Genomic DNA, 17,162 nt, shown 5'->3' with positions numbered 1-17,162 from the left:
TCCTCTAGGAAATGCCGCCATAGTGGCCAAAACATAGAAAAAATTACCGAAAATGCTAAATACACGGTCGCAGTACGGTATCCAAGGTAAAGGTATACACTTGAGAGATATAATCTTCAAAAAATGGTGTAATCAAATCTCCTTAAACCAAGTTAAGTAATTTTTAACTTAAACAGAAAAAATGTGTTTTTTATGTTTTTTTGTTAAATAAGTTAGTTCACCTAATATGGAAAACCGCTTAGTGTTGTTATTGGCTTTGAAATAAATTCAATGCTATAGTTAATATACGTTTTAAATGATTGATTAGTGAAAGAAAAGGTAAAAATATTCCATTACATTATTTTTATAATAATTTATGTTACTGTAGCAACAAATTCACATTTTTTTTTCTTGCATAGGTCACTAACCTCTATTCATCAAAAATTTTTTCACAACTTCTCTCATTATACACCGATAAAGCAATTTAGCAATTAAGTATTTTTTTTCATTGTGAGTAATCAGCCAATCTGAGTGTGCAAAGTCATCCTTTCAAGGCTTTCTTTAATCCGTTGTATTTCATTATAATTATTGTATTATACCTTCTGCACAAAAAGTTTCCGTATTTGGTTGTTTGTTAACTACTCCTTAAGTAATAGACCTTTTTCAAAAAAAAATTTTTTTTGTTATATTGGTACACCATCTGTTGAACGCTATCTGTCAATTAGTTTGTTTACAGCAGCTGTTAATGTAAGACTACCTCAAGTGCATTTGGCGATTTTTACTATGGAAAATTCTTGTTGTACGCGATTTTTTGACCAAACACGGCACCACTGTCATCGCTCAGGCACCATATTCGCCAGATCTGGATCCGTGCGACTTTTTCCTGTTCCCGAAACTCAAATCATGGTAAGCGTTTTGAGTCGATTGAATCGGTAAAAAAGAATTCGCTGAAGGAACTAAAAGCCATACCTCCACGGGCCTACCAAAAGTGTATGGAAGTTTGGGTTAAGCGTTGGCATATGTGTATCGCTTCAGAAGGAGCATATTTTGAAGGAGATAAAATAAATTTGAAACAAAATTTAAATTTGTGTGTTTTATTTACAAAATCCGAGTACTTTTTGAGCAGAAGGTATCTACCATATATTAAATTGATTTTTAACCTCCGTTTTGACGAATGAAACTAAATTCTTAATATAACTATTGTTTACAATAGAAAAGTTTTTTATCGAACAGCAATAAAATTGTAACAACATTGTACTTGTAAAATTGTATTTGGAGTGCAGGTACGAAGGATTAACCTCGTGCCCTGCCAAATTTTAAGCTCAGAGTCAGTGTTCATTAGCCAACTGACCCAAAGCTCTACTTGAGTTATAAGTTCTGATTTAGAGTTTCGTTGATTTGTTAATGTCATTATATCTGTAACATATTTTAATCAAGAACTTATGTAGCATGTATAAAATTTATCAAAATATGTATATTGGTTTATTATAAAATAATGTAATTTGTAAATTATAATATATTTATTTAAATTATTATCTTTTTATGTTTTCAATAGCTATCATTTGTATATTGGAAAAAAGTTTTATATTTTATATACTTTCAGTTATAATCATCTATTGAAGCACTTCTCAATCATTTTAATTAACTCTGTTGCATTTCACACATACTCGCATTTCAATTAATATCCACACAAATTGAATTATTGATTTATTTCCCTCGGTCCATATGCCATCAAGTACGAGTATAAAACAATTTCATAATACAGTTTTCATTATTCTAAAATTAAATAATTATCAACATTTCGCCCTTAATTTCGCACGTACTGCAATACTTCCTTCTGCTTCGCAGCGCCACTGAATGCCATGTGCAACATTTTTGATAAGGATTCAAAGCACAGTCTTGCGCCTACCAACTCATTTCGCCCAAGTGTGCAGTAATTAACGTTGCCCTTCGATTTGTTTGACTCGCTTCTGTTGGTTGCCCCTTAAAGATATTTTTCCATTGTGAAAAGTTGCAAAATTAAAAAAATTGTTGTTGTTGTTACACTGTTTGTTTTCTCGTTTATTATTCGCTCACTAGGTCTTTTTTTTACTGGTTGCTATAGCTCTATACTTGATGCCTAGTGGGTTAGTGGGTGCTATAGTATATAAGCAATAAATCATACACAGTTAAGGTTAAATTGGGTCATATTAAATTATTGTTATTGGAAAATTAATTATAGTAAATAAATTAGAAGTTTTTTAGTAGAAGGTATAAGGTTAACCTATATTTAAACCTAAAACAATATTCAATTTACCAAATGACAAGGTCTGAATATATTAAAAATAAATGGCAAAATTTCTGTGTCTGTGTAGACTATGTCGTGAGAAATATGGAATTATAGACTTTAGAATTTTATTAAAAAATTTATTAATAGAACATTTTGTGGAAATTATGTAATTAAATATTAATGTCGACAGGAAGAAACTTTTAAGAAAGTAAAAGCTTGTGATGGTTTAGAAAAAAAGTGTCAGTAACACATTTAGTACTTAATTATTCTCAAAACAGTGTTAGAGAAACTTATAGTATTTAATAGTTAGCCATTTATTTTTAGTTATTAACATAAATAGTTTACAAAGTTAGACTTAGCTTTAGCAAAATTTAAACAGCTTTTATTTGAAGTTAATAAGAATTAGCTAAAAGTAATATTTTGGACAATATTGATAAACTAATAAATAAAGAAGTAATTAAAAATGAATAGACCATCAAAAGGAGATATTATATATGATGTTTATCCATTATGATCACTTATGAACACCTTGTAAGAATTTCTTAATATTCTTTTTAAAATAAAGAATTTCTTAAAAGTAATATAGTCCAGTACCTGTACTATTTTACTCTTGCAGCAAATCAATATTCAGTGAGTAAACAAAACAAAACCGTAATATGAATTCCGAATGGAGACGACGTCTGCATTTTGGGCTATCTGCTATATAATATTCATCGATTCCAATAAACACTGAGAAATCAACAAAAGCGAATATTAATCAGATATTCTATAAACATCATTAATGGACTAACAATAATATGTTAACAAAAATAATTAGTGCTTGAAAATGATTGATTATTATCCTGATCGAGCAGCTCTCATATACTGAAATTCGAATACTTGAATCTTACGTTTTATATGTTCGGAAATGTTAAAACATTTAGAAACTCTGACATACATCAATATCTTGTATTAAAATCATCATTAAGTAAATAAAGGTTAGGCTATTTTACCCATTAAGATGGTCATCCCAACAATTTCTTGGTTCCTTTATACACATCCATTACACATAGAATGAATATTGGTGTACAGAAAGTTGTCAATTTTAGAATAATATTTTATTTAATTTTTTCTAATATAGTTTCAACTCCAAGCATATATACCTGAATGTATATGGGCAACTACTAAAAGTTGAATTGACCATATTATTAAGTATGGTTTTTCTTGAAAATGCAGAGTTTTGTGTACTTAGATTTGCTTACAGTAATACTCAGAATGGTTACCGGCTCCTTGGGGAAGTATGCAGATCTGAGGTCAATTATTGCCTAATCTGATGAAGTGATAAACAATAATTCAGTCAAGGCGTAATGATCAAGATGATCAAGATGATCAAGGATTTTAAAAATACCTCGAGTTAAGAAAGAGTAAAAGTGCTTAAGTGCACTGGCTCAAATAGCTTCAACATAATTAATTAATATTCTATATTATCTGTTCTGATACTAAATACGAAATATGAATGCACACCTAAGACTACTTTTATTGGTAACCTTAAGTCTGTAGTGAAATTGGAACTGCATGGTTTTATAGACTCCTTACATAAACAACTTTAAGTTTGTAGCGTGGAGTGGGTCTGAGATCGGAGTGGACACTGTATAAAAAAAGTTTAAAGTCCAATTTAAAGCATAATTGCTTTTATACTTCTTAAGATTATAGTGTACAAAAAAAATATATCTTCCTTCAAACAATTTTACATTATATCATTGAAAAGCTGAATAATTTTCACATTCATTAAAAGTATAAATCAGTTGAAAGTCATATATATTCTATATATTTAACATATACTTATATTCTTTTCAAGTATATATGGTAAATGAATAATGATAAATGTGAGGTCTTCAAATCGTTGTTTAAAATTTAAAAAATGTTTGAATTATTTTTAGTTTCTCATTGAGAACTTATTTTTACTCATGTTTTTTCAATAAATAATATAAGACATAGTACAAAAGTAATCTAAATACTATACAAAACTATTTCAATCAAATAAAAATGCAAATGGACGAGCGGAAATTAAAATGTAGAAGCCATAAGCAAAGGATTAAAAAACATGAAAATTAAAAAGGATAAAAATGGAAATCCATTGAAATGTAACATTGAGCAAAAACATATAAAAAAAATCCTTGACACCTATCAACCATTTTTACTAATACTTTCAATCAAATACACACATACTTTCTTATATAATATATATAAAAAAATAAAACATTTAAAACAGAGAATGCAAAAATTACGAATAACAATTATAGAAAGTGAATATCTATCGTTCCGTACCTGTTCAAAAACATTCTCGGGGCTGCTTTCACGACTATCCTCCTCATGGTGCGATGAAGAGGAGGCACGACTTAATTCTATTCTCGGGGTTGACGGTGTCGTCAGTGTTGTGGCGCCTCTATATATAGTCTGTTGCTCTCCGCTACTAACCAATGTGGTTGTACCGATCATGGTTGTTGCTTTGAGTGGAGGCGGACGCTTGAAAGTAGTATCATTTTTTGATTTGATGCTTCCGCTGCTAGCCGAGATTGATATGCTGGACTGTGGTTCCTGTTGTTGCTGCTGTTTTCGAGGCTGATGTCCTTTCTCTGTACTCGTATTCGTTGTTGTTACTGTTTTAATATTATTCTTGCTCTCGTGTGACTCCATCTGCAAAAATTTGAATAAAACTTTATAGCGCTTTTGTTTAAAAATGTAATATATTTTTTGTAATCTCTAAAAAGTGAAACAAAAGTAAAAATATGAAAAACAAGAGTTTGTATATTTATTAATGTATGTATGAATACATACCAGAATGAATATAAAATTCCCAAAAATGTAAATTCATGATACGAACCAAAAAAAAGAAAAAAATGCTTGCTTTCATTTTTTGCATTTGTTTGTTAAAAAATTATTATCCCAAGTGACTTGACATGTCGCAATTTTGCCTAATTAAATATTAATGAGTTCGTCCTTTGCAGAAACAGCAAAGAGAAAAGAAAGTTACGCATATCCCATGTGAAAGCAATTTTTTGTCCTTAAAATGATATCTTTCTTTTCGGCAATTTAAGCACATTTGTTTTCATTTTATTACTTAAACATTTTTTTAAATGTTACCAATTGTGCTTTTTTTGGTTTCGTTTTGTTTTCCGTACATTAAAAGGACACAAAAGGAACGTAAAGCTTAGGCCATTTTTATAATATTTTTATAATACTTGAAAGTATTTTTTTGAACGAAGATAAAAACACAATCAGATTATTTTATTTAAGATATCTTGAAACCAAAAACATTTGTCCATTACAGCTATGTAAGGATAATTCAATTTTTTTCTGGACATAATTTAGTTTCCAACAAATATTATTTCAGATCTAATAAAACACATTCGAATTTATTTGTCTTTTACATTTTATGTATTTAGTTTTTATTCTTTTCTTTCTAGTGTTTATTGTTAGTTTTAATATAACGTAAAATATTAATAATCATTTACTTATTATTCTTATATGTTTATTTATCTATTATTTTAATAAAAGAACTGAACAACCTACTTTCAACTTAAAGTGAGACTTTTATCAATAAGTTGTCGAAATCTATTCAAGACAAAGATTCTGAAGTATTTATTGTGGATGATTTTTGAGAAGCTGCTGTGGAAGTATTGTAGAAATATTTGTATAGGAATATGAAATATTTGCTTTATCTCAAAGATGACATAAAAAGAAATACAAAAACAAAACGATGAAAAAAGTAACTTCAGCTCTTTCTGCTTTCTTCATCTTTGAAAACGTGAAAACATTTTTTTTTGTTATTTACAAAAGCAAACACTTCTAAATATCTAATTCTATAAAATATCTATAAAGAGGTTTTTTTGAACAGTAGTAAACTACAACAACAAAAATTTTATTTTTTATATTATTTTAATTAATTAAATTTTTGACTGACCATACAGCTGTTTCGAATATTGCCAAATACCCATCATCAGTGGTCTTGGAATTAATTCTTGTATATAATTATTCGTAAATAATTATTATTTGAGACTGCAAGTACCAGGATTCGAACTCGGGTCCTGCCAAATTTGAAGTTCACAGTCAGCGCACCTTAACTAACTGAACCAAAGCCGTACTTGACTTTTTTATGTTCACATATTTTTCTGGAGTTTATGTTACTTTTGCTATGAAAGTTTTTTCATAGCTGTAGAAAAAATGAATTAATTATATTTTTATTTTTAATTGTTTAATTTCAATACTATTCTGTTTGTAGAGGCATTATTTGTTGCATGATTTGTTCTTTCTTATGTATAGAACCTAATCTAGGAACGTAATGCTGAGAAAGTCATGCTAATGTTACTCCACTAGTCGCACGGGCGAGACCAATATTTTGTGAATATAAGTTGTAATTTAACGTCAAATTTCCCAGAAATTTTCCAGAAATATCTATATAATATTTAATTCCATATAATATTTTGCAATGTCTTCTTGAAAGGTAACTGTCAAAGCAAGACACAGATAGTGTTTACAGGTAAACATTATTTAATTATTTCCTTTAATATTTAAGGGATAATATATCTATGCCACGTTTTTCATATAATCCGATGTACATTAATTTCCCTAAAGAATATTCCCCAGTCAAAAATAGAACAGGTATGCACATCATCAATGAGCATCTGACCAATGTTGTATCAAATCTCATATGTAAATTTTGGAATAAAGAAACTGAGTCCTATGAACATATACTAAGAAGATATGATGTACTTAAAAACACCTGGAATCACATTTTGTATCAGGTAAAGTATTAACAAATAATTTAAAACAATCGATGATAATGAATTCTTAAAGGTAATTGAATAAGCAAATTACCTGAGATCACATTTAATACCAGCTAAAGTATTAGTAAATCATTAAATTCAGTCGATATTAATGAATTCTTGAAGACAACAGAATAAGAATATATACCATATTATAAAGAATATACTTTTAAACAGAAAAGTATTGAAATTTAACAATTAAAAATAAAAAATATTGTTAATTAATTTAATTATTCTGCAGCTGGTTTATGATTTTGTTCTAATATGAACACAGCAAGTGAATTTGTTAATAAAAACTTTCACAAAAAAATAACAAAACTCCAAAAAAATGTGCGAACATAAAAGTCAAGTCAAGGCTTTCGGTCAGCGCACCTTAATGCACTGACTCTGAGCTTTAAATTTGGCAGGACACGAGTTCAATTCCTGGTACTTGCAGTCTCAAAAAATTATTTACTAATAATTAAATATAAGTACTATTTCCAAGACTACTGATGATGGGTATTTGGTAATACTCGAAATAGCTGTATGGTCAGCCAAAAATTCAATTAATTAAAATAATATAAAAATGATTTTTGTTGTTTTAATTCACTACTATTCGAAAACCTCTTTTAGAAAATATTTCATAGATTTACACTATATTAGTAAATCCAGAAAAGTAAATCTATTAGATAATAGTACATAAGATCTTCCGTTCACAGTACTTTATTTGACTCATACTTGTAAACTTTAATTCCTTAATAGTAAAATTTTAATTTAGTAAAATATAAAAAGTATTTCTTAATTGTAAGATTATTAATTTGTAAGTATCCACCGAATGAACCATTACTGATAATTTTGTTCTATTAATAATTAAGCACATCACGCTATAGAAGAAAATAAAAAGATCGATTAATAATAATCTTAATAGTTTGATTTGTTTAGATTGGGTAAAAAGAATTCAAAATTAAGTTATGTAGAAGTCATGTATTATTTTAATCGTTTACTTATTTCACATCACTGGAACTATAGTTGAGGAACTGATTTCAAGTACAATTGATGCATTTTACTCAATGCAATCAACGACTTATGACGGGAAACAGACTCTTGAAGAAAAAGCTCTTTTTTATCTGCCAAGCACATCAATAATGCAACATAATAATTGTTCTTTAAACTTTTTCATTTCATAAAGTTGTCTATGAAAATTATACCATGCAATCAATGTATATCAATATGTACCAATGTATCATAATCAAACAATGGGTCATAACCTTCCGACCGAAATGATTAATTTTCGACGAAGTTTTCCGACTTTTCTATTTGATTATCATGTAAGTTCCGATGTGTTATAGTAAATCCAGGTAGTCTCTTTTGTTATATATTAATGTTTAAATTTTGTTTATTCTCTAATCAGCTTTAGATAATACTCGGAGTCATCAAAATCTTATTGTTGTCGCTAGATTGTTTACTCTAGAACATACATTTCACATAGACATATATCTATCCGATATAAGATATTGTTTAATTGTTTAATAATTTAAAATTATTTTCTAAAGTTTTTTGATGTTAAACAAACAGTATTTAATCAACATATAAATTTAGTTTATTTCCATTATATTAAAAACATATAAAATGTTGTATCAATTAAGTGGTTAAAATTCAAGTAAATATGTTTATGAAAAATAATAGTTTTTTTATTTAAAATAAAAAAATCTAACCTTTAAAAATATTATGACCAAAAAATTAATTTTCAAATAGAAAAACATAATAGTTAGTTTTTTATATATTTCACATCCTATATAATCACTTGTAAACCGAATTAAAATGCAGGAATAAAGAGAACAAGCTGATGATTTATCGAAGGCCGAAAAAATTATCAGATCTGATGCCTCGATAATTCGTTAACTTGGAAACATTGTTAAGTTGTAATTTTACAAAAACAAATACACATAAAACTTTAACATTTCCCAATTTACCAGGCACTTGTGCCTACCCGAATTGTTATTATTGTAAGCGTAGTAAAATAAAATCTCAAAATAAACTCTATAGATTCTATATTAGGTAGTCCAATATTAACGAGCAAAGTAATGGAAATAAATACAGAAATCATTGAACAATTATTAGTGTTAAAATTTTATTAGTAAGCTAAACAATAATATTGTTCAACAATATAAATTTTAGTATATACATTGTGACCGAAAAGCTTTCGGAAATTCTCATTTAAAATTCGCGCGCTGTATATTTTTCGATATTTTAAGTTTATGTAGTTTGGCAGCACTGTCCTTAATTACTATGCCAAAAATGAGCGCGATCTGTCAGACAGTTCGTTTACGGCAGCTGTTGAAACCAGTTCACCTCAGTAGGGCGTTGCGAAAAAAACAATGGAAAAAAATATTGAACAAAGAGTTTGCATCAAATTTTGTGTTTCGAACGAAATTTCGTGTGCAGAATCGTTGCGAATGCTACAAAAGGCTTATGGGGAATCAGTTTTATCGAAAACTCAAGTTTATGAGTGGTACAAGGCCTTTCAGGACGGTCGTACGACGGTCGAAGACATTTCGCAACGCACTACTGAGGTGAACTGGTTTCAACAGCTGCCGTAAACGAACTGTCTGACAGATCGCGCTCATTTTTGGCATAGAAATTAAGGACAGTGCTGCCAAACTACATAAACTTAAAATATCGAAAAATATACAGCGCGCGAATTTTAAATGAGAATTTCCGAAAACTTTTCAGTCTTAATGTAAGTGTAAAGTTTTACAGCTTTACAACTTTTTTTGGTATACATAATACAACTATTTAAAATAATGTTAAAACTTTTTAGCTTTAATTCATAAGAAAATATTACACATAAATAAGTAAATACCTTTTCAATACATTTTTAATAACTTTAGGTAATATGTTATTTGTAACATAGAAATGTTAAAAGCATAAATCTCTTACAAAGAAAGTTCTTAAAATAATTCATTTTCTATTTGTTAAATAAATTATAACGAATGTGTTATTGACGTAGAGAGCTCTTTTGAAACCGGATGATAAAAATATATAAATTCGTTTTAAATTATTTTTAAGCTGCAGCAGCATACCATAAGCTGCATTCGTACATTTTATTTTAGAAAAATATTTTATATTATATTTAATTTATTGCTATATTATAAAAATTTATATCAGTTCCCTGAAAGTTCCCTGAAAATAACTATAAACTATAGTCAAAATATCAGTAATAATGAAATATTTTAAGTACTGATTTAAAAAGTTCTGTATTATTTAACATTGAAATATTGACCAAAAAAAATATATAAATAAAATTTAATAATTAAAAGAAGAAACTACGAAGATTTTAACTAAATCTACATATTTATATCCGCATATTTATATGGCAAAGGCAGAGCCTGTTTTATTTTACAAAAAACACACTGAAGTTACTTGTTATATAGACAATTTTTTCTATCAACCTTAGAAGATAATTTCTTAACCAGAGAGACTAAAAAAAAAGTTAAGATGCAAGGATGCATTTTCAATATCTATTGAGTTATAGGTTGTCCTTAAAATCATGCAGTCAAAAAATTCTTAATATCTCAAATACTAAATAACTTAAATTTGCGTAAAGTCAATTATAAAGTAGTTTTAACCATTAAATACACTTTAATTTGATAGATATTTGGTTATGTTCCTTCAATGACTTCAAAAGTTACAGTTTTTAAAATTTAATCTCTTTCAAAAATTTTTAATAGCTTTTGCAAAACAAGTTTTTGCGGAAAACAAATTTTTATTCAATTTTTTTCTGATATTTTTCATGCAGATTCTTTATATATCAATACCTTTTCATATTGCAAATTTTTTTTTTGCTTTGGAATATTTTTTTCATCACACTATTTTCCTATAATCATCCTTTCAAGCGAACTACTATTTTCTAACGGAAGTCCGAAAATTCCACAGTGCGTATGAGTGCTAATTAATAAACGTCCGCAGTTTTAATGAAAAAAGACCCAATGCTTTGGGTCTTCAAATGAGGATTATAGGTAATGGTACGTATTAGAAAGAAAATTTTTTCACAAAAAATTTTATCAAAATTATAACATATTGATACATAAAATTTTCATAAAATTTGGGAAAAGAATGTCCAAAGAAAACTTACTCTCTGAAGAATAAACTTAATATTATAGGATATTTATAAAATAAAAAAAGGTGTACAACTTTAGCCAATTGGATTTACTGTTTTTGATATACTGGATACTTTTTAACCACTTGTGGTTTTGTTAGACAAAAACAATATAAGAATTTATTTAATTGAACCAAAGATCTTGAATGACAAAATTTTGTTTAATCCAATAACTTTTAATGATTAATTTTCTTTTTGCTAAAACAATATAAAAATTCATTTAATTTAATTAATGTATTTTATAATGTTAATTTTTTTTTTTTGCCAAAAGTATACGTCACTTTTGACGAAAAGAAACTATTTAAAAGTTAGAAGGATTCGAATAGAATTGAAAAGACAACAACAAAAATTTTAGTTGTTTCAAGTATTACCAAGTAATCATCATCAGTGGTCTTGGGAAATATTCGAATTTTCTTCAATTAGTTCAGGGTCCATATATAATATATTTTAATGTAATTAAATTACTAAATTTCCTAAATGTGTAAAAAAGTATTTAATTAAATAGATAAATTATGTACTCCCTCATTTATAAATAACTCTAATTATTTTTTGCTTTAATTACAAATCTATTTAAAATATGCTTTCTTAAAGTAAAAAATCTTATAATTTTAAAAGTTAAATTGATTGTCTATTTCTCTACTATAAAACTTAAATTATAAAATGTACGCATTAAGACCACTATAAAGTATTCCTGCAGCTAAATAAGTAGACACACTGGCGACATTAAGTATAATAAAAAAAACCCATTTCTGTCTATTGCACCCATTTAAGTGTCCAATAATGTATATTTCGTTCCAAATTCACTTCAAACGCAGTAACCACACTTTCAGATAGGGAAAATTTATATCCATTAGGTAGCATAAAAAAAAATTTGCTCATTTCATTTGATTTAACTGGGTTTTGTTAAATTTTCACCCAATAAATTTTATTAAATTTTAGAATTTTGTACAGAAAAATAGAAAAAATGTACATATACGTTTTATTTAAGTTTAAGTGAAAAAAAAAAATAAATCACACAAGCAACAATTTAAAATTGATTTCAAATCACTGCATGCGAATATTTTTGCATAAGTCCATACACGCAACTAAATTCATTTGCATACTCGTATCTGAAACTGTTCACATTTTCACATTTTCACATTTTCACATTTTCTCTATATGCGACTACATGCTTGCGCCAACTGAAACCTTGAAGTAAGTCTAAGAGCTCAAACAAAGGTATATTTCAGAAAGCTTATGCGCCTTCAATTATGCTTTAATAAATTTTCTAATTGCATTTTTTGCTTTGTTTGTTGACATACAATTCACTTTTAATTGAAGCAGGAAATATTTATACGCATAATTGAAAAAATTTCTTTAACTTTCAAGATAACTTTAGAAATTTTGGTATACAAAAATATATTCCGAAGCACATTTTTTGGCACTTTGCAAATGTATAGGAAAAAGTTTTTATGTAAATTTTCTTGAATTCACACAGTAACGTTAGAAAAGTTATATAGTAGTTGCTTTAATTTAATTACAATTTCTTTTACCTTTTCTTATTAATTTTTTTTATTACTAAAACATTACTTATTGCATTAATTAGATCAAATAACAATTTTGTACACTGTTTTATATGTAGCACAACGCCTAAAATTAGGCAAATTAAAAAGTCAAACTATTTTCATTCAAACAAGTCAAAACGTTAAAGCGCACGATACCAAGTCCACACGCACCAGACACGAACTACTACTGTAAAAATTTTTTAACCAGCTTAAAGCAATACAATTGCTTTACATTGGAGCTTTTCAGGATAATACAAGCATGGAAAAAGTGTTATATGTAGCATACTTTAAGTACATTAACCATGGTGTATTAAAAGCTTTCACAACTGTCATTTTTTGTAAGCTTTCGCTTTAGAAACGTCAGTTGGTATAGAAAAGATTGTGCATTAAGCTTTAATTCAGCCTTTCTCTCTTGTTTACTCGCTCTTTACTCCGTTCCGCTCTTGTAAACATTTGTTTACACTTTTTGACATTTTAACGCGTTGCACACATGTTTTGACGCGATTGCGTGATTAAATTTCCGTCTTTTTTTTCAATACACATTTTTTTTCATTTTTTTTCTCCGTTATGGATATATTTTTTTTATTGACAGCCGCAGGCACGTGACTTTGAATTAGTATAAGCATGAAATATAAAAGCATGCTTCTAGGCATAACTTAAGTGACATTTCGCATGCTTGGATATCTTTCCATTTATATACACAATTAAATATTCAAATGGCATGTAAATTTGTGAACTTATAATTTTTAATCTAATAAATCTGTTGTCCTGAGTTCAAATAATGTGCAATGGCAATAAGTAGTTAATTATACAAAAATTAATCCGCGGTAATTTGTACTAAATGATTACAAATACCTGAGCTTCGGCTAAAGAGACAGTATAAATAATCAAATACTGAAATTTTTTTTTAAAAGAAATAAATATCAGACAGATTCGAATAGCAAAGAAAAGACAAGGACAAAAATTTATTTTAATTTATTAAAATTTTTTCCTTGTTTTTTCTTTGCTATTCTTATCCATCTAACTTTTAAATAGTTTCTTTTCGTTATAAAGACGCTTCACTCTCGGCAAGAAAAAATTAACATCAAAAAATATAAATCGTTCTTTTTATCAGTAAAACCTTAGGGCATACACATTACGAAAATGCTGCGAAATATACCAAGATAAAATCATTAGAAACTCATTGGATATAGGTCATTTGGAAATTCATTTGGGAAAACTATAATGTTCAAACGTCACTCTTAGGCATGTTCAACTTAAAAATGCCCTTCGAAAGTATAACCATATGGTTCTCCATATTGTCTATAATTCTGGTCTCTCCTTAAATTAAAAGAATCCGTCTTTTTAAGCTGCAAGCGACCATCTAAGCATGATGCGAAGTATTTAGATATACGGATATTTGGGTTGAATGAAGAAGTGTTCTTCAAACGAGAAATCTCAAAAAAATATTGAATCCTGATAGAAATATATCAAACCAAAAACTTTATCTGCAACACATTATGTTTGCAAAACACAGTTCTAGATGTAGTTCACTCACACATTACTTATGGTTGCTATTTTTTTTCTTGCAAATGATATTGATTTTCTAAATATTTTCATAATTTTTAGTTATGTAATAAGGTAAAGATAATAATATTTATATGCCGCCCTACTATAATCGACAAAAGAGTATGATTAGGTTAAGCCGGAGTGGTGGCCTTGTGTCCAAAACCAAACAATGATGGCTCAAATAATGGCCCGTTATAATAATAGGGATGTGTTGTTCATAAGTAAACCAGAAAGATTGCCGAAAAGACCGTAGTTGTGAGCGTACAAATAACACTTAAAGGCATGACTCCCCATTCAAGTGAACGTGTACCAACCTAACTAGTCTATAATTGATATTTATATACATTTTCTTGTTAATCTTATAAAATCATGATTTTGTTGTAATATATATTATTTTGATTAATCAATTGCTTGGCATATTTGTGGAATATTGTAGAGGTTAGTTTAATGAGAGATTCTCTTTTCACAAATAGATTTGTTTTTGCAGTATTTGTTAAATTTTCAACTATTCCATATGACAAATTAATAGTCAATTACTGAATTTTATTGTTCATTGAATTGAATATTTGTTAAATTGAGTATTTGGTAATATAGGACGTCTATTGCAATTTTCCATAGAACGTGATAAGATTTAAAGATTTTTACATGATTACAACATACATTTTTTGTAAAATTATTTTATATAATTTTATGCTTTAATTTATATTTCCATTTTTTACGTGCTGTTAGCTGTCACCTCAAATTTTTTAATTCAATATATATTTCAATTTCAACTAAAATTCAAGAGTTTATTTTATGATTAATATGAATTTAACCCGGTATAGGTAGAAAACAATTTTCGTGGCTGCGAAACATTCGTCAATGGACCCAAATACAAGAGGTTGGCAGTCTTATAAATATAGCTAGATGCAAAGAGCAATAGTTAAAAATTTGTAATTGTGTTTATTAAAAGCTAATCAAACAATACAGTATTATGTTATGTTATTATGTTATAATTATTATTATGTTATAATTAATCAAGTTATGATCACCAATATTCGGAATCGAATTGGCAAATAAAGAAGAAGAAGATGATGAATTTAATAAATTGTATCAATTTATAGACGGTGTAATATTTTCATATGTTTTTAAAAATATAACAAATATTTTCACTTTTAACGTGTTGTTAGCTGACACTTTAACTTTTGTTATTTTAATGTATAGTTTTGAGTTAAATAGAGCACTGATTGGTTCCGTCAACAGAGTGAGAGAGCTTACTTCGTAATTGATACGAATTAATTTAAGTAGTTCAATTTATAGGTTATGTGACCTTTTTAAAAAAATGCCTTGAAAAATACTAAGAATATTTCTAAGCATATTTGTGATATTTAAAACAAAAATTGTAATTTCTTGAAATTTTAAAAATTCGTTTAAAACACTTAAATTCATAAATAATGCTAATTTTTATTTTAAATTTCTTCAATCTTTCATACAAATTTTAGATTTTACTGAATTGCTTACATTTTTAGTGTAACATAAATATTAGTAATTGCAGCCATGAATAAAATGTATTTCTAAATTTATTTTATTTTAAATAAAAATTTATTATAATGTACTTACCGCCTCGCCATTTCGATTTATATCCTTGGCAGTAATTTCGGCTAAATACGTTGAACTTTGCTCTGAACTGCCAACAGTTTGTGTTGATGTTGTGTCCTCAAATGACTTTTCAAATGAGGCTATTGGAGCTGGCCCAAGTCTTTTCTGCTTTCGTAAATCCATATTTTTTCACTTTGTAAATAAAGTCATTAAATAAATATTTTGTTCTAAATTATATGAAACACTAAAATGAATATATACAATAAACAATTATTTATAAATACGGATATATTAAATCACTTTTTATAGATATTATAAGTATAATAACTCTTATTTCTTTAACACTTATTAAGAAATTTTGCTGTGTATATTACTTAGTATTATATTATTTTTTTTTTTTAATTAACAAACTTAATTTAATTATGTTTGGCTTGTAAAAGGTTCAATCACCATCCATTAACCGCGGTTCAACTGTCTGCTCAAATAAAGCTACATGCAACATTTGTAATATTTAATTAATATCAAAAAGCAATTACGCTGGAAGGTAACAATAAAATATATGTTATTTATTCAAGTTTTTCATTATGGACTAGACATTTATATAATCTGATTTTTTTCACATTTTTACGTGAGTTGACGATGTCCATTACTGGCTTTTCACAAAAACTCTTAAACAGAAAAAATTTATTACAAACCAATCATCGTCTTTATAGTCTTTATAGTCTTTATACCTTTAACACCTGCAAATGTGGTAAAGTTTTTAATATTGTTGTGCACGTAGAGAGATTGGACGTTAAAAGTGACGCATCGTGCTATTAAATTTCTTGCAAACAATTACTGTCAACAAAATGGATATCCAAGCAACCATTACACGTCTACTGTGTACAAATGGCGTCATTGGCTCCAGAAATTTGCCATTTGAACTAAAGGACTACGTCGTGATGCTTGACTACATTATAGCATGTCCTAACTAAAAATGTGTGTTTCATATATTTAGTTATATATCACATAACACACACAGCATGTATAATTTTTATTATAGGATGAGACATATTGTGTTTAATTTTTTGATTTAAATGTGTGTTTCAGTTATACGTATAGAGACACATCGTCTGTCATAAATGCAAAGATATATATCAAGTAACAAAAAAAAAATTATTTTTAGAATATCAACAAATAATTATTTGCATAATCTATTAGTTAATCACAATATAATACTTTATATTTTGATTGTAGACACTTTAGGTTTGATTATAACAATTACATACAGCCATTACACATATGTTTTATATTTGATTTAA

At 27.5% G+C, this 17,162-nt stretch overlaps 1 protein-coding gene across 1 annotated transcript in view; it reads right to left on the bottom strand.

The window, feature by feature from the left end:
- The window catches only part of LOC119666604 (microtubule-associated protein futsch), a 29,367-nt gene extending 13,323 nt beyond the window's left edge, over positions 1-16,044 (bottom strand). The window contains exons 1-2 of the mRNA XM_038075884.1: positions 15,883-16,044; positions 4,556-4,924 (exon numbers count right to left, since the gene is read on the bottom strand). Of these exons, the coding sequence (XP_037931812.1) occupies positions 4,556-4,924; positions 15,883-16,044 (531 nt within the window). The remainder of the gene's footprint in view (positions 1-4,555; positions 4,925-15,882) is intronic.
- Between the last annotated feature and the right edge of the window lie 1,118 nt (positions 16,045-17,162).

Source organism: Teleopsis dalmanni, chromosome 1, assembly GCF_002237135.1.
Source record: "Teleopsis dalmanni isolate 2A chromosome 1, ASM223713v2, whole genome shotgun sequence".
NCBI lineage: Eukaryota > Metazoa > Arthropoda > Insecta > Diptera > Diopsidae > Teleopsis > Teleopsis dalmanni.
The sequence above is the reverse complement of the archived record's forward strand: the minus strand, read 5'-3'. Positions and strand labels throughout refer to the sequence as shown.